The following is a 27804-nucleotide window of genomic DNA, read 5'->3' as shown; positions in this document are numbered from 1 at the left end:
GGTCCTGTCCCCAAAGGGCTGCCATGGCCCTGTCCCAAAAGGTCCCCATGGCCCTGTCCCTAAAGGGTACCATGGTCCTGTCCCCAGAGGGCCCAAATGATCCTGTTGCCCCCAGAGGTCCCCATGACCCTGCCCCAAAAGGCCCCATGGACTTGACAACCCCCAAAGGGCCCCCATGGTCCTGCCCTAAAAGGTCCCCGTGGTCCTGTCGCCCCCCAAAGAGTCCCATGGCCCTGGCCCTAAAGGTTGGGGACCTGGGATGGATGAGGGCCCTCACGGTGCTGGGGACAGTGTGGGACTGGGGACAGGACCCAGAATGGTGACAGGTGACACTACAAGCGCCTTGTCACGGCAATGCCAACGCTGTTTATTCTCTGGGGACAGGAAACCCGCTGAGATCTGGATCAAACAGCCTTTGGAAACGGTGGCCCCAGGCGCCGTTTACACGCTGGTGGCTTGGGCGTCTTCACCGCCTTCGTCCCAGCTCTGTGTCCCCAGGGGCCGGCATCCCGTCCTGCCCGGGTGGCCCAGGACCTGGGCGATGGCACCCCGCAGCTCGGCGTTCTCCCGCTCCAGCGCCAACAGCCGGCTCTCCTGCAAGAGGACAGCGTCAGTGCCCGCCACACGTCCCCGTCCCAAGCTCCGGGGCTCCTGGAGCTCTTACCAGCGCTCTGCCCTTCTCCTCGCTGGCCTTCAGCCTCTCCAGGTCCTTCTTCCGCGTGCCTTCAGCCGCCGTCAATCTAAAATTTAGAGCCGGGGATGAGCCCGGACCCCCACCAGGAGCTGACAGAGGTTTGGGGTCTGGAGAGCCAGGTGCTGGGCTCCACTTTGGGGCCACCCAGGCTTTGAGGACACCCAGGCTTTGAGGCCACCCAGGCTTTGGGGACACCCACCTGGCGCCCAGGTTGGCCAAGCGCGCGTTGGCCTCCTCCAGCTGCTGGTGGAGCCGCTCGAGCTGCTCGCGGTGCTGGCCCTGCTCCTGCCGCAGCCCGCGGTGCTGAGCCTCCAGCTCGCCTGCCCGCACCTCTGCCAGCCGCAGCTTCTCCCGGCTCTCCGCCACCTCCTTCCCCAGTGCCTCGATCAGCCGCCCGTGCTGGGGGGAGGGGGGACAAGAGGGCAGATGTCAGGAGGAAGTCCCATGCGGGCCAGGGTGGGTGCCACCCTCCCCAGGGCTACCTTTTCCAGGGGACGGATGGCGTAGAGCTCGCCCTGGGCCGCCGCCGCCTCCTCGGCATAGCGCTGCCACGGCACCGTGGATTTACGTGGCAGTGACACTGACGAGCGCAGCTTCGAGCGTCCCTGTGGCACCGGTGGCACCCGTCAGCGTGGGCACCCTTGGGTGCGCAGCAGGGTGGGTGCTGCGCAAAGGGGGCCTGTCGCCCCCAAAGGGTCTCCACGGTCTTCTCTTGAGGGGTCCCCAAGACCCTGTGATCCCCAAGGGGTCTCCATGGTCCCGTGTCCCCAAAGGGTCCCCATGATACTACCGCAAACGTTCCCCATGGCCTTGCCGTCCCCAAAGGAACCCCATGGCTCCATTGTCCCTGCCATCCCCAAAGTGACCCCACGGTCCTGTCCTGAGAGATCCCCTGGCCCCATCATCCCCCAAGGTTCCCCGTGATCCCTCTCCAAAAGGTCCCCATGGCGCTGCCACCCTCAAGGCGTCCCCACAGCCCACGGGGTGCCACCCACGGTGCCACCGGTGCTGCAGCACCCCCAGGAGCTGGCTCACCGTGGCATCGTGAGGGCCAGAGGGCCTCGGGGTGTCCTCGCCTTGCGGCTCCGCCACGTGCTCGGCACTGCTCTGCTTGCGCATGCGGCGGCCAGCTTTGTTCTGCGCTGGCACGCTCTGGGTGCGCTGCACGTTCCTCCGCTCCCGGCTGGGACGCGGGGACGGCGCCCGTGCTGGCTCCGCTTCAGTCCCGTCCTCGCGGCTGCGGACGCGGCGGATGCTGATGAGCGACTGGCTCTTGATGAGGGGGCTGTGCTTGCTCAGGTCCCGCGGCGGCACGAAGCCCGGCTTGTGGCTCTCCGCCATGCTGGGCAAGGAGATGGGGTGGTGGCACGGGTGGGCACCGGGGAGGTGTTGGACCCAGGAGGGACCAGCACCACCCCAAGTCCCACCAGGACCAGAGCTGTCCTAAAGCTATCTGCAACCATTTGGGGGACCCACCCAAGAGCAGAAACAGCCCCTAAACCCACCTGGGGCCAGAAACATCCCCTGGACCCAGCCTGGACCAGAAGTCTCCCCCAAACCCAGCTGATAGCAGAAACTTAAATCCTTGAACCAACCCTGGAAGCCAGCTTGGACCAGAGTCATCCTGACCAGGGACCCAGCTGGGATCAGTCACCTCAAACCCAGAGTCACCCTGGACCCAACCAGGAACAGAACCACCCCAAATGGCTCCCAGTGTCACCCTTCTGGCCCCACACGTCCACCTTGGCCATGTGTGTGTCTCCTGTCCACCCCCTGGTACCTTCGCTCCGTGGTGGAGCTGAGCCGGACGGAGACAGGGACAGGGGTGCCCTCCCTGATGGCATTGAGGATGGTGGGCAGGGGCTCCAGCTCCTCCTGAGTGGCCTGCCAGGACAAAACGGGGATGTTATGGGGACGTTGGGTGGCCCTAGGGCAGGTGACACACGTGGCAGCGAGAACCCAGCTCTGCGCCTGGGGAGAAGAAGGTGGCCGGTGTCACCAGCCACCGTTGGGGACACGCATGGGTAGTGGCACCTGGTCCAGGCTGGAGAAGATGTCACAGAGCAGGAGGTGGAGGGTGGCGAGCTCCAGGGCCAGGTCCACATAGCCATCATAGGTGGCCATGTGGACGCTGCTCTCGGGGTTGGCCACGCTCTGCAGGAAGGCCGTCATGGTGCTCCAGTTGTGCTCCAGGAACTCGTTCATGAAGCCCATGTAGGCCTCCTTCTCGCCAAACCTGGAGAGCGTGATGGCGTGTCACTGGTGGGCCGGCTGATGGGCTGGGCCTCCACCTGAATCATGGGCCAGGCCACCTCTGGGATCATGGACTGAGTCACTGCCATGTCCCCAAAACGAGTCACCACCCTGTCCATGGGGCAGGACACGGGTGAAGGCACTGCCATGTCCCCGTGGCATGCAGGGGACATCCCTGGTGCCCTGTAGGATGTAGGATCCGTCTCTGCTGCCCCATGGCACGGAGGAGAGGTTCTAGCTGCCCCATCTCATGTGGCCTCACGGTATGTTGGGAACATCCCTACTGCTCCACAGCTGTTCTATGGCATGTGCCACACAGGCTGTAGGGAACATCAACGCCGCCCCATGGGGACCTCCCTCCCCACCAGTACCGGTGGTGTGCCGCGACGTACGTGGTGAAGTTGGCCAGGTTCTGGATGACCTTGGCCACAAGGGTGAGGGTGCGGGCGGTGGCCTCACTCGGGTACTCCTGGACGAGGCCAAAGAGACTAGGGGACATGATGGCGGGGCAGAGGAACCGCAGGAAAAGGGAGGCCGAGACCAGGCGCTGCCCGATGGCCACCTTGCCCCGCGCTGCACACTCCTCCTGCCATGCCGCGAAGATCTCGCCCAGCTCTGCTGGGAAGGCTCTGCAGGGAGAGACGGGGTGGGTGGGTGGCCCTGAAGTCCCCCCACGTGCCACTGGGATGTGCTGTGGGACGTGGTGCCCGCCATGCCTGAGCTCGTCCCTGTGCTGGTCTCCTGTGTCTGTCCCAGACTTGTCCCCACGTCCCTCCCGATGCCCATTGCCGTGTCCATCCCAAGCATGGTGCCTTTCTCCATTCCTGTCCCCCATGTCTGTCCCCAGAATTGTCCCCATGTCCTTCCCGATGTCCATCCCAGTGCCAGGGCCCATTCCCATGCCCATCCCCAAGCCCATCCCCGGGTCTTCCTGATGGTGACTGTCCCCATGCCCTCTTCCATGCCCGTCCCATTGCCTGTGCCATTGCCCAACACCTTTCCTGTCCCCAAGCCCACGCCTATGCAGGTGCCCACCCCGTGGCCAGCCCCGTGCCCACCCAAGGGCTGTCCCTCACTCGCAGGATGTGGCGATGCGCTGGAAGGTCTCCTCGCAGACCTGCCGCAGGTTGTTCTGGTTGTCGGAGAGGTCGGGGCCAGCGCATTTGCTGGGATCGACCTCACAGCTATCGTCTGAGGTGCAGAGTTGGGCCAAGGCCTCACCTGGGCACCAGGGGACATGCGGTGAGGGACCGGCTGGCCACCACCACGTGCATGGCTGTGACAAGCCCCCAGGGATGTCCTGGGGGTGTCCTGCAGCCCAAAATGCCCCATAACATCCTGCCCATGCTCTGCACCCCGTAATGCCCCCAAAGCCCTTTAATGCCCAGCCATACCCAGCGTGTCCTGGAGGTACTTGCCCCCCACGAGTTTCATGTATTCATCAATGGCCTTGGTGGCCAGCGTGTTCTCGCGGAAGATCAGCGCCTCCCGATCATCAAAGCGGTCCAGCTCGGCCACGCCAAGGTCAATGAGGAACGCCTGTGGGGTGGCCATGTCGAGGGGCTCAACCCATGGGCCCAACGTGACTTTGCAACCCCAGCCCGGGCAGTGCCTGGATCCCCTGGAATCCCCTCAAACTGTATTTCCCATCCTATCCCATTCCATCCCACTCACAGTACCATGCCATGCCATCCCAACCCAGTCCAACCCAACCCAGCCCCACCGAACCCAACCCAACCCGACCCGACCCAATCGAACCCATCCACCCCATTCCACCCATCCTATCCCATCCATCCCACCCCTTTCCAACACAGTCCAACTCAACCCATCCCAAACCAACCCCTTCCATGCCATCCCACCTATCTGAAAGCATCATTGCCTGGACAATGCCCAGGTCTCCTGGCACCCTCAGCCCACCATGCCCATGCCACACTAGGCAGCACCCATCTCACCCCAACTCACCATGCCTACCTCAACTCCTCTCTTGTCTTGGCCTTCCATGCCCATGCCACTATGGGCAACGCCTGTCTCATGGCCAACCCTCCATGCCCATGGGACCTCCAACAACACCCATCTTGTCCCCTTTCCTATGCCAACTTGCTACATCCATGACACCCCAGGCAACACCCATCTCATCCCCATCCCACGCCAACCACCGCGTCCACCACACCTCGGTCATCACTTGCTGTACCTTGGCTTTCCCAGTGCTCTGCAAGACATGGACCAAGGCGCCGGCCAGCTCTTCCTTGTGCCGCACGGCAATGGTGGGCTCCAGGTGGGCACACAGCTCCCGGTAGTGGAAGGTGATGAATTCGGCCAACTCCTTGTAGCGTACGATGGGCAGCACTCGCACCTCCCGGTAGCGCCCGCGTACCCGCACCGACGGCACCCGTTCACCGCTGCCATGGCCGCTCAGTGGGTACCAGCGCTCCAGGGGCTGCCGGGCGGCTGCCAGCTCTGCCAAGGGGACGGTGACAGATGCCACCGTCTGGCAGGGGTGGCCCTGGTCATCGCGGCAGAGGGCGAGGGTGAGGGCACGAGCAGGCGGCAGGGCGGCCAGCTGGAAGAGCTCGCCCCAGAAGAGCTCGCCATCGGGACCGGCCACCTTAGCGGTGGTGCGGGCAAAGAGCGCGCCATCCAGGTGGAGGTGACAGCGGAGGCGGCGCCGGGGTGGCAGGTCCCGCGCCTCGTACACCCACAGGCTCAGCGCCAGCTCCAGCCGCTCGCAGTTGTCCTAGGGGGGCAGGGGGGGAATCGTGGGGTCATGGGTAAGAGGGTACATAAAGTCAGTGGGGGTGTTGGGGGGACACGGCATGGGGGTTTTGTGAGTGGACATGGGGACAGGAGGGGACATGGAGGGATGGGAGGGGTCACTGGGGCAGGAGGGGACAAGGGACTGGAGGGGTCATGGGGACAAGATGGGACACTGAGGACTGGAGGGGATATGGGGACAGGAGGGGACAGGGAATTCTGTGGAGGGACAGGGACAGGGTGGAACACAGGGGACAGAAGCAGGACATGGGGGACAGCCAAACCCTCAGGACAAAAGGGAGCATGGTTGGGGACAGGACCCACACTCAGTATTCTAGGGGGGTGTCCCTGGGGGTGGCGGGGGTGTCCTATGGGTGCCCATCCCCGCAGTCCCACCTTGTTGGGCTGCACGGTCCGGCGCAGGTTCTCGATCCAGCGGTCACGCTCGGCCAAGGACGTGCAGCCGAAGGACCGGCTGCCCTCACCAGTGATGATCTGGGTGCAGGGAAGGTGTCAGGAAAGCACCCTGGGGTGCCCAAGGGATGGTCCTGGCTTGGGACCTGTGTCAGGGTCGTCTGGGTGCTTATGGCTGTGCTAGGGTGCTCCGGGTGCCCAGTGGGGATCCCCTGGGGGCTTGGGCAGGGTGCCCTTGGTGTCCTGGGTGCCCCAGGAGCCAGACAAGGAATTATGTTGGGGTGCTTGGGGTGCTCTGGGTGCTCCTCCAGGGTGTCCTGGGTGCATGGCCATGATTTCTGGGTGCCCTGGGTGCCCTGGGTGTCTCTCCAGGATGTCTGGGATTCCCGTGCAGGACATCCTGGATGCTCTGGCTCCCCCTCCAGGGTGCCCTGGGTGCCCTGGCCACCTCCCAAGGGTACCCCAGGTGTGTGGCCAGACCATTACCTGGAAGCAGAACTTCTCGCCCACGATGCTGCCGTGCACGGGCCGGATGATGACGTTGTCCCCGGTGAGGTCCAGCTCGGCAGCACTCGGTGCTGGCAGCAGGGACTCACGCGAACCGCTATGGCTCGGGGTTCTGAGGGGACATGGGTGCCACCAGGGGCTCTCCCTGGTGTCCCCACCATTGTCCCCGCCACCCTCCATGGGGCCGTACCTCTCGCCATCAGCCACTGCCATCATCTCGGTTTTGGGCACTGCGCGCCCTTTCCGATCCCGGAGCCGCTTCCACAGCAGGCCCTGGTTTAGGGACAAGGGGATGGATGCCATGCGACCTCCTGTGTGCAGCAGGGCACCCAACGTGGCACCGGGACCGGGACGCCCACCTTGACATTGCTGAACTGGGAGGTGGCCGAAGCATCGCTGTCAGCACCTTTCCCTGCTGCCCGTGTGTTTCTCTCCTCCGCGGCCGGGTCTGCTGGAGCCACCCACATCAGCTCCCCCCTTATGTGCACCCCCAGCCCCTCAACACCATGGGAGGGTGCAGGGGGCAGGATATGGCCCAATCCCCCCCCCCCACCGCCCTGGGAAACATCAACCGAAGCAGGAGGTAGGAAGGAGTCCTCCTGCCCCCGGAGGCTCTGGGTGCCAAATCATGCCCACCTGTAGCCCCAAAATTCAGCCAAGCCTTGGGTGCAGCCTGCTCGTGGGCGTGAGGCAGAAGGGTGCAGAGGGGCTGGGGGGGAGCGGGGAGGGGGAACTCACCTCCCTGCGCGGTGCAGAGCAGCCAGCGGCGGGGGCCCATGGCTGGCAGCGGTGGCGCCTGCCCGTGCTGATGGGGGTGTGGGGAGGAAGCCGAAAGTGCTTATCGGCCGGATCAGCACACGCAGCAGTGTGGAGGAAGCAGTGACGGCACCCGGCATCCTTGCACGGAGGACTTCCTCCAGGCCCCCCGCTCGGTGTTGTGCACGGCATGTGGTGCAAGGTGAGGGGGCATGGCACAGGGCACGGCGTGGGGCACGGGGCGTGGGGCACGGTGCACAATGCATGACACGCGGCACAGGGCACGGTGTGGAGCACGGTGTGGTACACAGCACGGAGCACAGCGCGGGGCATGGTGCAGCGTGGGGTGCATGGCACGGTGCACAGCACAGGGCACGGGGTGGTGCGTGGCATGCTGGATAACACGGAACATGGCACAAGGCGTCGCACAGCGCGTGGCCACGATGCATGGCGTGGTGTGTGGTATGTGGTGCATGGTGCGTGGTGCAAGGCAAGGTGCACGGTGCACGGCGCATGGCCCAAAGGCTCCATGCACAGGAGCTGTGCCAGAGCTTGCACCAGCACCTGCCAATGCCCCATGTCATCAGCTCACCGGTGTCCCTCCTGCCACCCCCTGGGTGCAGGCTGGTGCTCTCGGAGCTCCCGGTCCGGTTCCTGCTCCTGCACGAAGCCTGACGGCACAGCTGGTTCAGGCACCACCACCTCCAGCACCCTGTGCACCCCAGGGTGCCCTGGGGTCCCCATGTCCTCACCTCCTCGTCCCTGCCCACGTGGATCAGCTGTCCATCCACCAGTGAGAAGTTGGAGACGTCCCACACTGGCGCATCGGGTGCCGGAGCCAGCGGGATTGTTGGTGTGCCGTGGGTGCTCTCTGGGGCTGGGGGTGCAGAGCAGGGTGTCAGGACTACCCAAAGGGCACTCATATGGTCAGCATGGTGGCACCAGGGGACATGGCTGTGACTGTGCCACTATAGGTGTGACAAAGTCAGGGCACATGGGGCCACAGTGTGGTTGGGGTGATGTTGCTAGGGGCCACGGGGCCACTGCTGTGCCACCGTGGGTGCTGTGATGCCAGGAGCCATGTGGCCATGGCTGTGCCACCAGGGGTGCGGTGATGCTGGAGGACATGTGGCTGTGGAGGTGCCACCACAAGGGTGGCAATGCCAGGGGACACGCAGCTGTGGCCATGCCACCATCAGTGTGGCAATGCTGGGTCACACGTGGCCACTACCAAACCCTGTACAGGTCACACGCAGGGACCCAGCCATCCTGCCCCCATGGGTGCCCCCCACCCAGCACCAGCAAAGCCTGGCCACATCCTGCCCCCACATCACGGCCCAGCTCACAGCCCCCGTGCCCCTCGCCATCACCCACCCATCACCCATCACCCGTCGCCCCCCAGACCGCGGTGGTCTCCACCACCCCTCACTACCCATCGCCCCCACCCCATCACCCATAACCCACTTGCCACCCCTTGCCCCCAACCCACCACCCACCTCCTCCCAGACCATCTCCCACATCCATTGCCCGCCACCCATCACCCTCAACCCCCCCTTCCCCACCCATCGCCCACCACCATCACCCCCTCCCCAGCACCCGTCACCCGCACCCTAACCCCCCAGCACCCCCGTACTTGGCAGCGCATCACGGTGCGCCCGCTCAGCCCTGGCACCGCTCTCCCCATGGCCCTTTCTCTTGGACATGGAGCGCAAATACTTCTGCAGGGTGGCCTTGCCACCTTCGGGGCTCCGTGGCTCCTTGGCCACCTTGGAGGGGGCCGAGAAAGCCCGCTGGAAGAGGGACCGGCGGGTGCTGGCTTTGGGTGCTCCCTTTCCAGCTGCATCATCGGGGCCATCGGATTCGGGTTGGCTGTAGGAACGCTTCCAGCCCTGCAGCCGGGTCCAGCGCCGGCTGCCCGGGGAACCCGTGGCCCGCTCAGGTTCCCGATCACCCACGGGTGCTGCCGTTCGCCATTTGTAGGTCTTCAGCAGCGTCGGCGTCTCGACTGCCACTGGGGGTTTCTCTACTTCCATCTGCAGGATGGGGAGAGCCCCATGAGCCACGGCCACCGGAGCGCCCACGGGCTGGGGTGGGGACCTGGGGTGGTGGTGGTGGGGAGGGCACCCTTGGCTGGCACCCCCAATGAGGTGCACCCATCCAGGAATCCCTGTTTGGGTGCCCCTGTCCACACAACCCTACTGGGGCACCCTTATGTGGGCACCCCTATTTGGGTACCCCGCTTCTCCAAGCATCCCTACTGGGGCACCCCCATCTGGGCACTGTTATCTGGGTGCCCTCATCTAGTGGGGCTCTATCTGGACACCCCCTACCATGTCGCCCTATTGGGGCACCCCTATATTGCTACCCCATTTGCACACCCCAATTTGGGTGCCTGTATCCAGACAGCTCACCTGGGTGCCCCTGCCTGGCCCCCCCCCCATCCATCACGCCCATCCAGGCAGCCATTTCTTGGCACCCTCCTCCAGGCACCCCTATTTGTCCAAGGACCCACACCGGGACACCCCAATCCAGCACCCTGGGGTGCCCTGGATAACGGGACCCAAATAGGGGGTGCTTGGCTGGGGGTGCCCAAAGTGGGGCGCCCAGCTTGGGCTGCCTAGATGGAGACACCTGGGTGTGAAACCCTCCAGGGTGGGATGACAGCTCAGGATGGGTGCTGGTGGCTGTGGGGTGGCCCCACGTGACAAGGGGCTCCCCATCTCCATGGGTGCCCGCGCTCACGGGGTGGCTGACGCGGTGCCACAGACCCCGCACCCACGCCACCCCCCGCACCCCTCCGTGCTGGGGCGCAGTGGCAGCAGGATATGGTGCCACTGGGGTGCGGTGACACCGGGTTAGGGTGACAGCCGGGTGGGTGGCCCTGCAGCCACCCCGGCCCCAGGCGCAGGCGGGTGCCGGAGATGTTTCCGTCGCCATCGCGGCCGTGCCGCCGCGGCATTTCCTCCCGGCACCTGCACCCTGCGCGCGCCCCACGCCTGCCGGGGAGGGGCTCCGGGGATGGGTGACCCCCCCCCACCCCCACCCAGCACCCCAGGGTGGGTGCAGGCCAAGGCGGGGGGGGGTGCTACCGTGGTGCTGGTTGCACCCCACAGCTTCCTTGGGGGGGCACCCGCAGGGTGGAAGTGAGCTGCAGGCGCCCGCCAATTTGGGATGCCCGCACCCCAGTGCCGAGCTGGGGAGGGTGCCCCAGAGCTTGGGGTAGTGCCGGTGCTTTTGGGGTTCACTCCTCTCTCCCCAGCTAGCAGCACCCTCCAGCACCCCCAGCACCCATGGAGCACCCTTTGCTCAGCAGAGAGCTGCTTCACACCATGCTGGCACCCCCCCCCCCCTTTGGCTCCCCCCCCAGCCCCGGCTGCTCCCGAGGCTGGAGCATCACCCCAGGGTGCCACCTCCCTGTGGACCCCCCCAGCCCCGCCGTACCTCGGCCGCTTGCTGCCTCCTCAGCACCCGGGCTTGGCCGCCCCGGTTCCTGCCGTGGCTTCCCCATGTGACCAGGCAGGAGTTTCAGTCACACCCTCACCTCCGCCTCTGCCCCGCTGATGTTATCGGTGCACCCAGCCCGGCCAGATCACGCTCGGCCACGGCCCCAGGGGGCACCGAGCCGGGAGAGCCACGCCAGGCCCTCCGTCAGGCACTCGGGAAACGCCGGAGGCCAGTCATGTACGTCCAGCTTAAAGGCCATCATTAGGTTTCAGAGTGAACAGGTGGCAGAGCCGGTAGCACTGGAGCACCACAGCGTGGGGTGGTGCGTGGACACCTCTGGGGGCTGGGTGGGGAGGGTGGGCGACCCCAGCTGGGGCCAGGGTGGGGGCCTGGGGGTCTCCAAGGTGGGCTAAGCTTGGGCTGTCCTGATGGGCACAGGTCACGCGTGTGCACGTGCACACCCACGCAGGGGTGCGGGACCCCACAGCCGCCCACCACCCCATGCCTCAGTTTCCCCTTTCTCCCCAGGGGCTGAGCTGCTGTCCTGGCACTGACTTTATTAGGGGGGTGCTTGTGGCTAGGGCATGGTCCGCTGGGCCAGTGGGACCAAGGCAGGACCCGTGCGGGCCGGTGTCCTTCGGGGCCGTGGACATTCTGGGGCAGGGTCCTTCTGGGCTGGCATCCCCTGGGTGCCCACCCGGACCGGTGTCCATCCGGGCTGGCGTCCATCTGTCTGTCTGGACCGGGGTCCAGCTGGTGTCCGTTGTCCGGCATCCATCCAAAGCGGTGTCCACCACCATCCGTCCAGACCAGGATCCGACCTTAGCAGCACCCATCCAGACCAGCACCCATCCAGACCAGAGCACCCACCCAGAGCAGCACCCTCGGAGGCCAGTCCTCACTGCGAAGGAGAGCAGAACCCACGGGCAGTCCCAACACCGAATCTGCTTCCACCTCCGGCCTTGGGGGGCTCAGACCACCTAAACCCCCACCCCCAGGAGATGCCGCGGAAGCCGGTGCCCACCTCAAAGCCACGCCAGGTCCTGATCTCCTGGAAGAGGGAGTCACCGGGGCAGCTGGTGTTCACCACCTGCCGGTGGCCGCGCAGGGTGTAGTCGTGGCGGAGCCGGCCGGCCCTGACGGCGCAGGGCAGGAGGCCGTCGCGCACCAAGGCGATGGCGTCGGGATCGGGCAGGGTGGCCGAGAAGTTGCCCACGTAGCCCACGCCGTAGCCTCTGGTGTTGTGGCCTCTGGTGTGGGCACCCACCCAGTGCCACCCCCGACCTTGGTACAGGTACCCATCCGAGCCCACCACGAAGCTGCGGGCACCCAAGGGCGGTTAGCACAAGGTGCATGGAGTTGGGTGGTGGGGACTGCAATGGGGTGACAGGGACTGTGGCAGGGCGACGGGGACCATGGTGGGGTGACGGGGACCATGACGGTGTGATAGGGACCGCAGCAGAGTGATGGGGACCACGGTGGGGTGACAGGGACTGTGGCAGGGTGATGGGGACCACGGTGGGGTGACAGGGACCACGGTGGGGTGATGGGGACCATGGTGGGGTGACGGGAACCGTGGCAGGGTGACGAGGACCGCGGTGGGGTGACGGGGATGGCAGCAGGGTGATGGTACCATTGGTCTCACCTGTAGCCGATGTCATCCCAGCCACGGGTGTCCTGGTGGAAGCGCTGCATGGAGCGCATGGCGTGGGTGCAGGCGGCGAAGGTGCGGCACGGGGTGCTGGGCACGAAGGTGTGGTGGATGTAGACAGAGCCCAGGGGTAGGGACAGGGGTCTGGGGGTGCCCCGGTAGGGACGGGCGCCCCACATGCACCGGGGGACGATGGCCGGGCACTCTGCGAGGGAAGGCAGGTGGTGGCAGCGGGGACTTGCCCCGTCCCACGGGCAGCAGGGGACGCGCGTGGTCCTGGGGACGTGGAGCATCTGCCCTTGGCTGGGGACGTGGCTTTGTCCCAGGGGACCCGCTCCAGGGAACACGGTGGTGTCCATCCAAGGGGACATGGTGGTGGCCATTCAAGGGGACATGGTGGTGGCCAGCTGGGGATCCGCCATCTGGGGACACACCAGCGTCCCTCCTGGGAACACAGTGGTGTCCAGCCACGCCAGTCCCTGTGTCACCACTTGGCCCTCAGACCTTGACAATGACACCTCCACTGGGGTGACACCGGGTGCCCCAAGCCCCACCCATGCCCAGTACCCATCCTGGCACCCAGCACCCTCCATCCCACCCAACTTTTCTTTCTGGGGGGTGCCACCTCCCTACCGACATAGGTCTCCATGAAGTCCCACGCTGCCTGGCGAGCGATGGCCACCTCCTCCTCTTCATCCACGTCCTCCAAGAGCCCTCGGGTGGGTGGCAGCACCCGGAGCAGGCGCAGCATCGCCACCACCTCCTCCTCTAGCTTCTTCAGCCCCGTCAGCGCCCCAAAATCCCGGCGCCGGTAGCTGCTGAGTGGCCGTCCGCTCGCGGTGCCGTTGTCTGTCCCGTAATAGCTCCGGAGCAGGAGGGCGAGCGGGACGGGTGCCTCGGCCAAGCGGGCACCCAGCAGCACCCCATCCAGTGCCCCATTGGCAATGGCCTCAGGGACGGGCGAAGGGGGACCCAGCAGGGTGAAGCTTTGGGGGTTTTCCACGTCGTCCCAGCACCCGTCGGGTCCCAGGGTGGCCCCGCTGTGGTTGTGGGCACGAGCCAAGAGGAAAGCCGTCCCCAACGCCTCGGTGATGGTGACAGCGTAGAGGGCATCGAGGGCAGCGGGGGGCTCGGGCATGGGGCTGGACCACCCCGCCGCCCGCCTCAGCCCCACTTCCACGCCTGTGAGCAGCGGCGCGAGGGCCACGGTGGAGCCGTCGGGTGCCAGCACCACGCCGCGCTCAGGCGCCGTGGGGTCGGGGTGCAGGAGCTGGGTGAGCAGCGCCCACTGCTCGGGGCTGAGCGCCGGCACGGCGGGGGGGGCGGCGGGGGGGTCCCCCAGCACGGCGCGGCACCCAGGGGTGCTGCAGCTCCCCAGTGCCCGAGCCAGCTCCAGCAGGCTGAGGTCCTCGGCGGCCTCCAGGGCTTCCACGATCTGCACCACCGTGTCCATGTGGCGCGGGGGGAGAGCTGGAAGGGGGGGATGGAGGCAGGTGGGGGGAGGCGCACCCAAAATTGGGAAGGGAAAGCCCCCGGAACGGAGGAAATGCACCCAAAATGAGGCAGTTGCACCCACACTGTGTGTGAAATGGGGTGAAAGCACCCAGGAAAGAGAAAAGGCACCCATGTGGGGTGAAGGCACGAGGAGGTGGGTGAAAGGAGCCAGAGAAGAGCAAATGGACCCAAAATGGGACAAACGCACCCAGAAATGAGCAGGATGCATGCACCCAAACCAGAGGGAAAGCACCCAAACCAGAGGGAAAGCACCCAGAACAGTCGGAAAGCACCCAGAAAAATGCACCCAAAAAAGGGTGAATGCACCCGGAGAAAGGTGAATGCAGCCAGAACAGGGCAAAGGCACCCAGAAAAGAGCAAAAGCACCCAAAAAATTGGGAAAAGCCCCCAAATCCAAGCAAATGTACCCAGAGGTGGGCAAAAGCAGCCAGAGCAGGGTAAATGCACCCCAAAGAGGGCAAATGCACCCTAAATAGGGCAAATGCACCCAAAATAGGGCAAATGCAACCAGAGAGCAACGTGAAAGTACCTGGAGTAGGGCCAAGGCACACAGAAAAGGGGAAAAGCACCCAGAAAAGGGCAAAAGCACCCCAAAACAAGGTGACAGCACCCAGTATGAGCACCCAGAGCCCGACTGAAGCAAAATGCACTCAAAACTGGGGGCACCCCCCAAACACACACACACCCTCCCCCCCGGACGCTCAACCTGCCTTGATTTAGGGCTAAAATCTCACTAATTAGGGAAAAAAGAAGCGTGACTGGAGCCGTTTTGGCCAGAAAAGGGGCTTGCGGTCGCGTGAGCAGCCACGACACGCGTGCGGCGGAGCCATGGCATGTTGCGGCGTGTCCCGGCGTGTTGGGACGTGTTGTGGCCTGTCGTGACATGCTGTCACGGGGTGTCCCCCTACCTGTGCCCAGCCGGGCGCAGACGCTGAGCGCCATGACGAGCCACGGGAGCATGGCGCAGGGCAGGATGCGGCCCCCGGTCAATGCATCGCACGGACTTTGTCCCCACACCAGGGCACAGTGGCCGCTGGGGGGGGGGGGGGGGGGGGGGATGGAACACGGGCTCCGGGGGGTGGCACCCGCGTGTGGCATGTGTGTGTTGTGTGGGCAGCTCACGTGTGCAACGCGTGTGTGTGTGCAAGGCGGCGTGCACGTGCATGGGGTGGAGCCTCGGCAGGGGGTCTGCGCATGTGTTCATGCGATGCGTGTGCACACGTGCGTGTGTGTGCATGGGTGTGTCCACGGGGTGTGTGTACACGTGTGTGCACGCACATATGCATGCTCACGTGTGAGTGCACATGGAGAGTGCACGCATAACGTGTACACATGTATGCGTGCGCAGAGGTGTACGTGTTTGCACACGTGATTGCATGTGTGTGCATGTGTGTGCGCACTTATGTGTGCATGTGTGTGCACCAACTCCACAGCCCCATTCCCCCTCCCAGTTCCCCCACCTCCTGCACTACTGGTTAAACTGGGTCCCCGCCAGGGGGTGGGGCTAAAACCCTCCAGGTAGGAGCCTTGGGTGCCCCCCTCCCCGTGCCCAGCAGCCCCAGTACCCATGGGTGCCACGCTGAGGGTGCCCCAGCGCCCATGGGTGCGGTGGGAGCGTTGCGCCATGCTGTGGGTGGCCGGAGCACCCATGGGTGCGGTGGCAGGGTTGCAGCATGCTATGGGTGGCCCAGCACCCAGGACACGCTGCCAGCAGGCCTGTCAGGGCATGACGGTGCCACCGGGACGTGCCGGGGCATGACGCCACCAGGACGTGCACGGGGGGCACAATGCCACCAGGACACATGTGGGGGACAATGCCACCAGGGCACGTCACGGCATGAAGCCACCAGGACATGCGTGGCGGGGACAATGCCACCCGGACGTGTCAGGGGACAATGCCACCCGCACACACACGGTGGCACAGTGGCATCAGGACACATCAGGGGACAATGCCACCAGGAAACACCAAGCCACGATGATGACACTGGGACGCGCGCGGTGACACCCAGCTGCAGGGACACGTGACAACGCCGTGCTCTGTCCCCACCCCCAGCCCAACCTTCGCCCCGTCCCCGTTCCGGGTGCCAAAGTGCGTCCCCAACGAGTGGGGACCATGGTGGCCGCCTGGGTGCTGGGTCCCCTGGGTGCCCTGCTCCTCGCCCTGCTGCTGGGGTGGCTGCAGGGCGCGGTGGCTGCTGTCACCCGCTTCCGGGCTGCTTGTCACCACCTGCACCACTTCCCCCGGCCACCCTGGCGCAACTGGCTGCTGGGTCACACCGGCATGGTGAGGGGACACGGGGACGGGGCAGTGGCACCGGCGGGGGGACAGCTACGGCAGGGTGGTGGCACCCAGGAGGGGTTGCAGGGACAGGACAGTGGCACTTGGGGGGGGTAGCAGGAAGAAGGTGGTGGCACCCAGTGGTGACAGCAGGGAGAGTGCAGCGGGACTTAACAGGGACGGTGGGGACAGGGTGGTGGCTTTTGGGGTGGAAGCAGGGACAGGGTGGTGGCACTTGGGGTGATGGCAGGGACGGGGTTGTGGCACTTGGGGTGATTGCAGGGACAGGAGGGACAGAGAGGTTGCACCTGGGGGTGACAGCAAGTACAGGGTGGTGACACCAGTAGGGGGACAGCAGGGACAGGACAGTGGCTTTTGGGGGTGATAGCAGGGAGATAGCTGTCCGTGAGCCCCGCGGTGCCCCGTGGCGCAGGGGAAGAACACGGAGGAAGGACTGCAGGACGTGGACCAGCTGGTGGCACGTTACCGCCATGGCTGCCTCTGGTGGGTGTCACCATGGCTGCCCGTCCTCCGCCTCTTCCACCCCGACACCCTCCGCCCTGTGCTCCTGGCCTCAGGTAGCCCACAATGGGGGACACTGGGGGGGGGGGGGGGGGGGGCGGGGGTCACCGACCTGTCCCTGAGGGTCCCCAGGGCCACCCAGAGGTGTTACCTGCAGGTGGCCCGGCTGTGCCGTCCCCTGGTGGCCACCAACCTGTCCTCGAGGGTCCCCAGAGCCACCCAAAAGTGTCACCCATGGCTGATTCGGTGACCCAGCTATGCCCAGGCACCCGTGGTGGCCACCAACTTGTCCCCAAGGGTCCCCATTCAAAATTGTCACCGTGGCCAGCCTGTTGGCCTGGTTGTGCCCAAATACCCATCCTGTGGTGGCTACACCCACCCTGGGGGTGCACAAGAGGGGGGGATCCCCGCTCCTTAGGAATTCCAAGACCCTTGCAAGCCCCCATGGGACCTGGTGCCACCCCCCCATGCCACCCCTCACCACTGGACGTCCCACGTTCCCCTCTCTTGCAGCCTTCATTGCTCCCAAGGACAAACTCTTCTACGGCTTCCTCAAGCCCTGGCTGGGTGAGTAGGGGCCCTGGGACAGGGGGGCAGCACCCATGGGTGCCCCACAGATGGAACAGGGTGCCTCGCGCAGGGGACGGGCTGCTGCTGAGCCACGGGGACAAATGGGCCCGGCACCGGCGCCTGCTGACACCCGCCTTCCACTTCGACATCCTCAAGTCCTACGTGAGCATCTTCAACAGCAGCACCCACATCATGCACGTGAGCACGGACCCCCGGCACCCTGACCTGCACCCACACCCCCGTTCCTGACCTGGATCCTCACCCAGACCCTGGTTCCTGACCCAAATCTGCACCCAGACCCTGGTTCCTCACCCAGATCCTCACCCAGATCCCGGTTCCTGACCCTTCACCTCACCCGGCCCCTGGCTCCTGACCCCATCCCACACCCGCACCCCCACCCCTGACCGTCACCCACTGCCCGCAGGCCAAGTGGCGGGCGGCGGCGGAGGCGGCGGGGGGCGCGGTAGAGCTGAACGTGCTGGAGCATCTCAGCCTCCTTACCCTCGACAGCCTCCAGAAGTGCATCTTCAGCCACGACAGCCGCTGCCAGGAGTGAGTGTGGCCCCGTCCCCACGCCAAGGGCCCCCGTGTCCCCATCACATCCCTCCCTGGACACCCATCAGGGCCGCCCCTTGCTCCAGCTCTGTCCCCAGCTGGGTGCCACCACCCTGGCACTGTCCCTTTGGTGTTCCCCCAAAAACAGTGGTGGCTGTCCCCAGCGGTCCCCTGTTGTCACACAGGCAGCCCAGCGAGTACATCAAAGCCATCCTGGAGCTCAGCACCTTGGTGGTGCGGCGCCATCACCGGCTGCTCCATCACCCATCGTGGCTCTACCGCCTCTCGGCCGACGGGCGCCGCTTCGCCCGCGCCTGCGCCACCGTGCACAACTTCACCGCCAACGTGGTGCAGCGCCGGCGCCAAGCCCTCAACCGCCTTGGCCACCAGGCCTGGCTGGAGAGCCACCAGGGAAGGAGCATGGACTTCATCGACCTCCTGCTGCTCACAAAGGTTTGGGATGGGAATGGGGACGGTGGGGTCATGGGGAGGGTTGGGCGTAGCGTGGTGTCCACAGGGGAATGGTTGCGACCAAGAGGTGGTGGCCAAGAGAGTGGTGGAGGCCATGGGGAGGGTTGGTGGTAGGATGGTGGCCACAGGGAGATGGTGGAGGCCAAGAGAATGGCGGTGGCCAAGGAGCTGGTGGTGACCAGTAGGATGGTGGTAGCCATGGGGAAGATTGGCCATGTGGTGGTAGCCATAGCAGGACAGCGGTGGCCAAGGGGATCGTGGTGGCCCTGGGAAGGGTTGGCAGCTATAGGGGGACGGTGGTGGCCATGCGAAAGGTTGGCCACAGGGTGGTGGCAGTGGCCCATGGGATGGCAGTGGCCAAGGGGCCAGTGACAGCCACAGACTGTTGGCATGAGGACTGTGGTGACCACGAGGACAGTGGTGGCCATGTGAAGGACTGGCCATATTCTTGTGGCCATGGGGTGACACCGGTGGCCATGGGGGCAAAGGGGAGGGCTGGCAGGCCCGGTGGCCACAGGGAGACCCTCAGGCTCCACGCTCACCCTTGCAGGACGAGGACGGCAACACCCTGTCGGACGAGGACATCTCGGCCGAGGCTGACACCTTCATGTTCGAGGGTGAGGGAGGCCGCAGGTTGCCATCGGAGAGGGGACACGGGGACACTCTCATGTCCCCTCACCCCCTCCTCATCCCCAACAGGGCACGACACGACGGCCAGCGGCCTGGCATGGCTGCTCTACAACCTGGCCCACCACCCCGACTACCAGGAGCGGTGCCGCCAGGAGGCCTGCGAGCTCCTCAAGGGCAGGGACGTGGTGGAGGTCGAGTGGTGAGAGACCCCCCCGCTGTCATCGTCCCCTTGGCCACCCGGCTCAGGGACCCCGGTGCCACTGTCCTTCACCCCCCAGGGAGGACCTGTCCTGCCTGCCCTTCACCACCATGTGCATCAAGGAGAGCCTCCGCCTGCACCCCCCGGTCACTGCCGTGTCCCGGCGCTGCACCGAGGACATCACCATGCGTGACGGGCGCGTCATCCCCAAGGGTAGGCCATGAGGTGTCCCCAGCGTCCCCAGCATCCCCATCCCTCCGGTCCCTGGTCCGTAAGGCGGCCCCGTGTCCATTCCACCAGGGGTCATCTGCCTGATGAGCATCTACGGGACCCACCACAACCCCGACATCTGGCCCGAGCCCCAGGTACAGCCACCGCTGGCACGTCTGTGGGACAGCGGGACGTCCCCGTCACCAGTGTCCCCACGGCATGCCAGCGTCCTTGTCACCCCAGGTCTACAACCCGCTGCGGTTCAGCCCAGAGAACAGCCAGGGACGGTCCCCGCTGGCCTTCATCCCCTTCTCCGCCGGGCCCAGGTAAGCCACGGTGGGGACGCGGCTGTCCCCGTGTGCCACCCGCCACCTGGGTGCCCAGCCCACGGTGACCCCGGGGGACACGGTGGCAGGAACTGCATCGGGCAGAGCTTCGCCATGGCCGAGCTGCGCGTGGTGGCAGCGCTGACGCTGGCGCGCTTCGCCGTGAGGCCGGACGAGGGGAGGCCGGTGCGCCGCAAGACCGAGCTCATCCTCCGCGCCGAGGACGGCCTCTGGCTGCGGCTGGAGCCTCTGCCGGAGGAGGCCTGAGGAACGGGGAGGTGGGGACACGGGGACAACCCAGGTGGTGGCCGTCCGGCCTGAGCAGCGAATAAACGGTGGCACGGCGGGGACGGTGGCGTGGTGGTGACATGGGGTTGGGGTGAGGGACGTGTTGTGTGGGTCACAGGGATGTCCCCTGGGGCACGGGACGCCGTCCTCCGTGGGCACGTCCCCCTGTGCCAGGTGTCACTTCGTGGCACGGACGTGTCCCCTTGGGCCACATGCTCCTGTCCTGGCAGGGACATGTCCCCAGTGCCACGTGTCACCTCCTGGCACCGACAAGTCCCCCAGTGCCACACGATGCCATCCAGGCATGGAGATGTCCCCAGTGCCACGTGTCACCTCCTGGCACTGACAAGTCCCCCAGTGCCACACTCCTGGCACTGACAAGTCCCCCAGTGCCACAAGTTCCTGTCCTGGCAGGGACGCGTCCCCAGAGCCTTCTGTCACCTCCTGGCAGGGCCGTGCCCCCTGGCAGGGACACGTCCTGGTGCCACGTGCCCCGTCCCCAGCCTGTCCCCGACGTGTCCCCAGCGTGGATATGCGCAGGGTGCAGGGGTCAAGGCCAGGTCAGAGGTCACCTTAGGGGTCACCCAGCGGGCAAGGGTCAGGGGGCGGAGCAGAGGCAGCCCTTCCTTCCCACAATGCCCCGCGCCACCGGCGAGCGTAGCAACGGGTGGGCGGGGCTACGGCGCCCATAGCAACGGCGGGCCGGCTGCGGCGCGCTTAGCGACGGGTGGGCGGGGCCACGGGGCGCGTAGCAACGGGTGGGCGGGGCCAATGTGCGCTTAGCAACGGGTGGGCGGGGCCGCGGCGCCCTTAGCGACGGGTGGGCGGGGCCGCGGCGAGCACAGCGGCGGCAGGTCGGGGCCGCCGACTTCCGGTCACGTGAGGCGGGGCGGCTGAAGCCGCGGTGCGGCGGCGCCATGGCGGCCCCGTCTGGTGAGCGGGGAGCGGGGCCGGGGGGTGGGAGCTGGGAGCGGTGATGCTGGCGGGGCCCCCCCGCTCCCGGCCGCGGCCCCGGCCCGTTACCGGCCCCTTCCCCGCAGAGACCGAGCGGCTGCTGAGCCGCGGGCCCGGTTACGGCGCGACGGAGGCCCCGGTGGCGGCGGCGGGGGAGGAGGAGGAGGAGGAGGAGCTGCGGCGCCGCCTCAAGTACTTCTTCATGAGCCCGTGCGACAAGTACCGGGCCCGGGGCAGGCGGCCCGTGAAGCTGGGGCTGCAGCTGGCCAAGATCCTGCTGGTCACGGTCCAGGTGAGGGGGCACCGGGGGTGGACACCGGGAGGGGGGGCGCGGGGACACCGGGGAGGGGCAGCACCGGGGCTTGGGGACACCGGGGGAGGGACCCTGGGGGGCGGTGGGTATGGGGACAGTGGGGGGGGGATGTGGGGACGGGGAGGGGGGCTGGGGATGGCAGGAAGGGGACACTGGGGACGGGAGGGTTGGGACCAGCAGCAGGGGGCTGGGGGGCTCTGGGCCACGGGGACACCGAGGAGGGGGCTGTAGGGGACACGGTGGCACCGTGGGGACGCAGGGAAGGGGGTGCTTCGGAGATGAGCACAGCCCCAAGCGTTGGGCGAGGGGACACGGGGGGGGCTCTGGGCATGGAGGGGACCCCAAAAGGTGGGCGGTGGGCGTGGGGACATAGGAGGAGACACCCGGGGAGGCATGGGGACATTGTAGGGGGTTCCGGGGCTTTTGGGGGGCTGGATACCCCTGGAGGAGCTTGGAGGTTGGAAGGGGGGGGTGACTTGTTTGGGGACACCCAGGGTTCCCCACAAAAGAGGAACAGAGAGGAAGGTGCAGTGGCGCGGACTCTTTGGACGGATAAAAAAAAAAAGGCCAACGCTGCCAAGCTGCGGTCACAAGGCTTGGAGGAAGCAGCCGCCGTGTGACCCGCTCCTTTTGCGGGGTCGCGGCGTCACCCAGAGCCACCCGAGGCCTTCCCCTGCTCCTCGTGCCACCGAGCGGCCTCTCGTGTTGATAAACACGGTTGTAATTAGCTTTTCTTGATGAACACAAGGTAATTACCAGGGTGGGGGAAGGTTTGGGGCGCGCAGGCAGGGAAAATGCCGATGGAAGATCTCTTTCCCCTCTGCCACCGTGTTTTTTAGGGTTTTTGGCACGTGTGGGTACCTGTAGAGCACTGGTTTTGGGGAAATCAGGTGGAGATGTGGGACAGGGAGCTGGCCCTTGTCCCCTTGCGGACCCCAAGCGTAGGGTGATGGCATTTTCCTTCCTGTGAGCGCGCTGGGGTGGAGTGGCTGTGTTTCAGATCCGTTTTATGGAGCTGCCGGGGCAGGGGTTTGATCCCGGTCCCCTGTGTCCGTCAGCTCATCCTCTTCGGGCTCAGCAACCAGATGGTGGTGACGTTCAAGGAGGAGAACACCGTCGCCTTCAAGCACCTCTTCTTGAAGGACTACGTGGACGGCGCCGACGACTCCTACGCCGTCTACACCCAGCGCGACCTCTACGACCACGTGTTTTACACCGTGGAGAAGGTGAGAGCCGCGCCTGGATGGGGCTGGGGGCGCGGGGGGGGCACAGAGGTGCTCGGGGACGTGTCCATCCCCTGAGGGCGTCTCCTTCGCCAGTACCTGGCCATTCCCAACGAGACCATCGGCCGCTACGCCTACGTGCGAGGGGAGAGCAGAGGGAACCAGTCGGCCCTCATGCTGTGCCAGCAGTACTACCGCAAAGGGCGCATCGACCCCGCCAATGACACCTTCAACATCGACCCCAAGATTGTCACCGGTGGGTGGTGGGGATGGCGAGGCCCAGCTCAGCCGTCCCGCAGCCCCCGCTGGGTCCCAGGGGGGCTTGGGGGCTGCTGGGGTGGTTTTTTGCTCCATGCGCTGGATTTGAGAGGGACCGAGGGGTCTTCTGGGGTCTTCAGGCTTCCCTGAAGGTGCTTCTCCCTCCCTGCAGACTGCCTGGGAGTGGACCCTGAGGACACGCATCCTCTGCCCCCAGAGCTGGACCGCAGCTACAAGAACTTCACCCTCAAATTCCACAAGTAATCGCCGTTACCTTCCCCGCGGTGTTTGAGTGCCGGGGACATCCCCGGTGCAGGGAATTCCTCGTGCTTCATGGGTTCCAGGCTCGCTGCCGGGATGGAAAAGCACCCGGTTGTTTTAAAAACGGTCACGAGACAGAAAGAAATTCACCCTTGAGCTGAGGGAGATGTGAAACTGGGGTGGTTGCACAAGAGGCAGCTGCTTTCCGGCTCCGTTGGCTGCGGAGCTGGCCCCGAGGCACCTCTTCAGTCCCGCAACACCGGCAGCGAGGGTTGGTTTCCCTCCCAGAAACTCCCCCAGCCTTTGGAGCTGTTTTGGTGGCCCGGAGGCAGGTTTTCAACACCACCAAGTCCTTGCCCTGGCCCCGCTTCCCCGTTTTGTGCCAGGGTTGGTGCCAGGCGGAGGGACACCAGGGCTGGTGCTGAGAGATGTGGCGCAGCTCACCCTGGAAGTAAAATTCACCGATGCTGCGGCTGTGCTTTGGTCCTCCAAAGCTGGAAATGCCTTCTTTATGCTCCTGAAGAAGTTATTCCCCCAGTGGGACGGCTCTTTGCCTCAGTGCTGGGTTTTGGGCTTGGCATGGGGCTCTGTGCCCTCCAGGACAAGCCCCAGGAGGGACACTAACGCCCGTCCCCTCCCTTAGGCTCATCAATGTCACCATCCAGTTCAAGCTGAAGGCCATCAACATCCAGACCATCATCAACAACGAGATCCCGGACTGCTACACCTTCACCATCACCGTGAGTGCTCGGCACGGCGACCGGGGCTGGTGGCGGGCACGGAGGGGTGGGTGCAGGCCACGGTGCGAGGAGCTGCCGGTTCCACGAGCGGTCCCCCCCCCCTCTCCCAGATCACGTTTGACAACAAGGCGCACAGCGGCCGGGTGAAAATCCGCCTCGACAACCGGGCTGACATCAAGGAGTGCAAAGATCCCAGCATCTTCGGCAGGGGTAGGAGCTGCGTTGGCCGGGACAGAGGTGGCGTCGGTCCCCGGCACGCCGCCATCCCGGTGCCCCCCTCGCTGACGAGAGCCGCCGCGTGTCCTGCAGGTGACAACTCCTTTCGGCTCTTCTTCGACGTCATCGTGATCCTCGTCTGCTCGCTCTCCTTCATCCTCTGCACTCGCTCCATCATCCGGGGCCTGATGCTGCAGCACGTGAGTGATGGGACAGCAGGAAGCAGCGCTAACCGTAGCTGCCGTCCCCTGTGTAAGCCGTAGGGGTGGCTGGAGCTGCCACCAAGATGTTTTCTCAACAAAAAAAAGGATGTTTTTTCAAAAACAGGGTGTCTTAAAGACACCCTGCTTGCGCGGGAATGTTCAAACAAAGCCACAGCTCCCGCCTGGGTGCTGAGAAGTGGGCAAACCACGGCGCGGCGCCTTGAGGATCCAGTTTCTCCTCCCCACGCAGGAATTCAGCCGGTTCTTCCGGCGCCGCTACAACCAGAGCGTGTGCCTGTCGGACCGCATGGAGTTCCTCAACGGCTGGTACATCCTGCTCGTCATCAGCGACGTCCTCACCGTGCTGGGAACCATCATGAAGATCGGCATCGAGTCCAAGGTAGGGGGACACCGGGGGGTGAAGATGGTAACAAAGGGACAGGCAGGGTCCTTTCTTGCTGCTGTCCCAACTTGTGGCCGGCGCTGGGGGCTGTTAGGACCGCGGGAAGGGCACAGGTCACGGCTCAGGCCCGTGCCACCTCCGTCCCTGCAGAACTTTGCCAGCTACGACGTCTGCAGCATCCTCCTGGGCACCTCCACGCTGCTGGTCTGGGTCGGAGTCATTCGCTACCTCACCTTCTTCCAGAAGTACAACGTGAGTGGCTCTGGGGAGATGGCCTGTGACCCGAGGGGACAATTTTCAGGGCTGACCCTGAGCACAGAGGCACTCGGTGGGGCTGGGGCCCATCCTGTGGCTGCTGCGTGTGTCCCCGGGCTCCTTTTTTTGCTCTGCTGGACGCCTCGGAATCGCAGAGTGCTTGAACCCCAGTCCTCGCTGCTACCCTTGTGGGAATTGTCCCCGCTAGCCCAACTCATGGGTGTCCCCTTCCCCTCCTGTCAGACTTCTGACGTCCTCCAGAGAGGGCAGAGTTTAATCCCTGTGCGTTTTCCACCCCCAGATTCTCATCGTGACGCTGCGGGTGGCCCTCCCGAACGTCATCCGCTTCTGCTGCTGCGTGGCCGTCATCTACCTGGGCTACTGCTTCTGCGGGTGGATCGTGCTGGGACCGTACCACGTCAAGGTGCTGCTCCGGGCTCCTCCGAGATGGGCTTGGGTGGGCTTCATCTGCCTCTGGGGGCTGCTCCCACCCTGGGGCGAGTCCCTGCCCTGATTTAGGGGGAGATTAGCACGGGGCTGGGTTAAACGAGGCACCCGATGGAGCAGCAGCGTTGGGGCGGCTCGTGGGGCGTTGAGCACCTGTGGCTGTGTTTTTCTGGGGAGATTTCAGGCTGATAGTGGAGGGGACAGGGTGACGAGGTGGCTTGACGTGTCTGGCAGCTCTTTGTCCCTTCCTGCCCCAGTTCCGCTCCCTCTCCATGGTGTCCGAGTGCCTCTTCTCCCTCATCAACGGGGACGACATGTTTGTCACCTTCGCCGAGATGCAGCAGAACAGCTACCTGGTGTGGCTCTTCAGCCAGATCTACCTGTACACCTTCATCAGCCTCTTCATCTACATGGTCCTCAGCCTCTTCATCGCCCTCATCACCGGCTCCTACGAGACCATAAAGGTGAGACCGAACCCAGCTGCTGGAGCAAAGCTTCCAGGCTTTTTTTTTGGGTGGCTGTGATGGGGCAGGGAGCCAACACTGAGGCCGGAGGGGTTCATCTCCACTGTCCCATCCCTGCAGCACCAGTGCGAGGGCGAAACGCCCGTGTCCCAGCTCCACGCCTACATCGCTGAATGCAAGGACAGCCCCAAGTCGGGCAAGTACCGCCGCGACAGCGCCTCGTCCTGCTCTGTCTTCTGCTGCTGTGAACGGTGAGCACGGGGGGCTCTGCAGCTCCTGCCCTGCCCCAAGCCCTCCGACGTGCTGGGAGAGGAGGATTTTAGAGCTTGCTTTCTGCTGGTTCCGTGGCCGGTGTCACAAGGGTTGTGATTTCCAGCCTCGTTGGGCTGCCCCGAGCTGTGTCTCGGTGCCCCAAAATGTCCTTAGGGGACCCCTCAATGGGTTTATGGCCAGTGTTCCTTCCCCAGTGCCCATCATTAACCTCGTGGCTCTGTTTGCCACTTCTTTATAGGGTGTCAGGGCATCCCTTTTGCTGCAGCTGTCTGTATTTGAAGCTTTCTTCTCCAAATTAATCCGATTTTACCCCCATTAACCCGCAGGGCTCCTCTGCAGGACAACACGATGCTGGTGAACTGAGGGAGGATCCCAGGGACTCGCAGCACTTTGTGCTCCTACCGGCCACGAGCCCTTTTATTTATTTTACCGTCTGCTTTTACCGACTCGGGGTTCGACACCAGCCCCAGAGGAGCAGGGATCAACGGCACCCGTGTGCCCTGCACTGACACGGACACCCTACAGGTGACAAGGAGACCAGATGGATGCTCATCCCGTTTTATTTTTGGCAGACACCGTGCCTCTGTGCTCCCAATCCCGAACTAGAGCCCGGCAGCGACTCGGGCTCGGTTGTAGCCCCTCAGCTGTAATTCAGGGGCTCAGCCCGGAGCCCTGCAGCCTCTTGGGCTGCATCAAGAACTTGCCTGAGGCTTCGTCCTGAAGCCCTGCAGCCCCTGGGCTGTGTTGTGGACTTCTCCCCCCTCTCGGCACCAAGCCCAGCTGCCCCTTGGCCACATCTGGGACAAGCCTTGGGCTTTGTCCCAGAACCCCACAGCCCTTTGGCTGCGCTGGGGGACTTGGTCCTCATCCTAGAGCCCAGCTTCCCTTTGCCTGCGTAAGGGACATCTCTGGGGGTTTGTCCCCAAGCCCCACAGCGAGGCATTTGTCACTGAGCCCTGCAGCCCCTTGGTGACACTGGGGATGTGTCCATGTTCTTAGTCCTGAGGCCTGCAGACCCTCAGCAACATCAGCCTCTTGTTTGGGGCTGCATCGTGGAGCCCAGCATCACTTTGTCCCCCTTAGGGACTTATCCCTTTCCTCACCTCCAGTCCTACCATCCCTTAACCATTCTGGGGCCCTGTTCAGGCCCGGAGGGCCCCAGGAGTCCCCCCTTGCACCTCTGCCCCACTCCAACGGGTGGGACAAGAGCTGCACGGTGTCCCTGTGCCCCAGCTGACGGCTGCCTTGTTTCCCTCGGGCTGGGGTTTTGGCACTCGGAGCTTGTTTACGCAGCGCCGGACGGGTCAAGGGCAGGTTTTGTAAGCGGTCGAGCAGCTGCTCCCCACTGGAGCGGGGCCAGGGGCTGCTGGCTCCAGGCACGGCTTGAAAAAGGCCAAATTCATCCCAAATCGCGGCCTGGTGGCGATGGCAGCGGGCGATGCTGGTCCTAACGCCGCTCGCGTTCGTGCCCCGAGTTGTGGCTGGCTTCGGGGCGCCACAGCGGGAGAATAAAAGCACCCAGGGAGAGCAGCGCCTCTGTGCTCTGTGGGGCCCTGCCCCGGCACCCATGGGTGCCCTGCGCCACGGGGAGGGCGTGGGGGCGGTGGGGGGGTGGCTGTCACCTCGGGGGCGGTGCTGGCACCCCTGGGGACAGGGCTGGTGCTGGGGTGCGCCCACCCTGGGATGCCCATGGGGACGAGGTCAGTCCCGGGGTGCCTCCCCCCCCCCCCCCCCCCCGGGGTGCCCTCTGTCTCCCCCAG

The 27804-nt window shown here is 65.1% G+C and overlaps 4 protein-coding genes across 15 annotated transcripts; 2 read left to right on the top strand and 2 right to left on the bottom strand.

Annotated features, from left to right (window-relative positions):
• Positions 1-343: 343 nt before the first annotated feature.
• On the bottom strand, positions 344-11216 carry RASAL3 (RAS protein activator like 3). Of its 4 annotated transcripts, none has more exons than XM_048055353.2 (19): positions 10817-11216; positions 9009-9408; positions 8128-8252; positions 7968-8046; positions 6979-7070; positions 6810-6892; positions 6599-6731; positions 6095-6193; positions 5139-5681; positions 4342-4486; positions 4024-4168; positions 3340-3576; positions 2729-2930; positions 2475-2578; positions 1730-2036; positions 1177-1299; positions 894-1093; positions 665-740; positions 344-594 (listed from the first exon to the last, which is right to left on the bottom strand). In XM_048055353.2, exons 2-19 carry the CDS (start codon positions 9406-9408, stop codon positions 442-444), a joined length of 3246 nt encoding a protein of 1081 aa, XP_047911310.1. In that variant the 5' UTR covers positions 10817-11216; the 3' UTR covers positions 344-441. The 4 variants fall into 4 exon arrangements, with proteins under 4 accessions (XP_047911310.1, XP_047911311.1, XP_047911307.2 ...); XM_048055354.2 differs by having other exon boundaries at positions 6979-7067; XM_048055350.2 differs by lacking the exons at positions 7968-8046; positions 8128-8252; positions 9009-9408; positions 10817-11216 and adding an exon at positions 7358-7532.
• Positions 11217-11356: 140 nt separating this feature from the next.
• On the bottom strand, positions 11357-16039 carry PGLYRP2 (peptidoglycan recognition protein 2). 6 transcript variants are annotated; one of them, XM_066986551.1, is made up of 5 exons: positions 14894-16039; positions 13104-13940; positions 12465-12675; positions 11844-12138; positions 11357-11720 (listed from the first exon to the last, which is right to left on the bottom strand). In XM_066986551.1, exons 1-5 carry the CDS (start codon positions 15081-15083, stop codon positions 11718-11720), a joined length of 1536 nt encoding a protein of 511 aa, XP_066842652.1. In that variant the 5' UTR covers positions 15084-16039; the 3' UTR covers positions 11357-11717. The 6 variants fall into 6 exon arrangements, 5 of the variants coding, with proteins under 5 accessions (XP_066842652.1, XP_047911312.2, XP_047911313.2 ...); XR_010827155.1 differs by having other exon boundaries at positions 11844-11955; positions 12465-12560; positions 13104-16039; XM_048055355.2 differs by having other exon boundaries at positions 13104-16039.
• Positions 16040-16098: 59 nt separating this feature from the next.
• LOC106049439 (ultra-long-chain fatty acid omega-hydroxylase) lies at positions 16099-20096 on the top strand. Its single transcript, XM_048055364.2, has 12 exons — positions 16099-16269; positions 16697-16841; positions 17299-17352; positions 17426-17553; positions 17780-17907; positions 18096-18363; positions 18932-18998; positions 19081-19210; positions 19290-19423; positions 19511-19575; positions 19664-19746; positions 19836-20096. Exons 1-12 carry the CDS (start codon positions 16099-16101, stop codon positions 20011-20013), a joined length of 1551 nt encoding a protein of 516 aa, XP_047911321.1. The 3' UTR covers positions 20014-20096.
• A 748-nt stretch (positions 20097-20844) lies between these two features.
• Positions 20845-27571, top strand: MCOLN1 (mucolipin TRP cation channel 1). 4 transcript variants are annotated; one of them, XM_048055346.2, is made up of 14 exons: positions 20845-20967; positions 21075-21280; positions 22360-22527; positions 22621-22780; positions 22955-23042; positions 23687-23783; positions 23894-23993; positions 24093-24199; positions 24453-24602; positions 24756-24857; positions 25162-25284; positions 25565-25771; positions 25892-26022; positions 26371-27571. In XM_048055346.2, the coding sequence occupies exons 1-14, from the start codon at positions 20952-20954 to the stop codon at positions 26405-26407; spliced, it is 1692 nt and encodes a 563-aa protein (XP_047911303.2). In that variant the 5' UTR covers positions 20845-20951; the 3' UTR covers positions 26408-27571. The 4 variants fall into 4 exon arrangements, with proteins under 4 accessions (XP_047911303.2, XP_047911302.2, XP_066842653.1 ...); XM_048055347.2 differs by lacking the exon at positions 20845-20967 and adding an exon at positions 21796-22049 and having other exon boundaries at positions 21154-21280; XM_048055345.2 differs by lacking the exon at positions 20845-20967 and having other exon boundaries at positions 20978-21280.
• The last annotated feature ends 233 nt before the right edge of the window (positions 27572-27804 follow it).

This window comes from Anser cygnoides, chromosome 34 (assembly GCF_040182565.1).
Source record: "Anser cygnoides isolate HZ-2024a breed goose chromosome 34, Taihu_goose_T2T_genome, whole genome shotgun sequence".
Taxonomy (NCBI): Eukaryota; Metazoa; Chordata; class Aves; order Anseriformes; family Anatidae; genus Anser; species Anser cygnoides.
The sequence above is the reverse complement of the archived record's forward strand: the minus strand, read 5'-3'. Positions and strand labels throughout refer to the sequence as shown.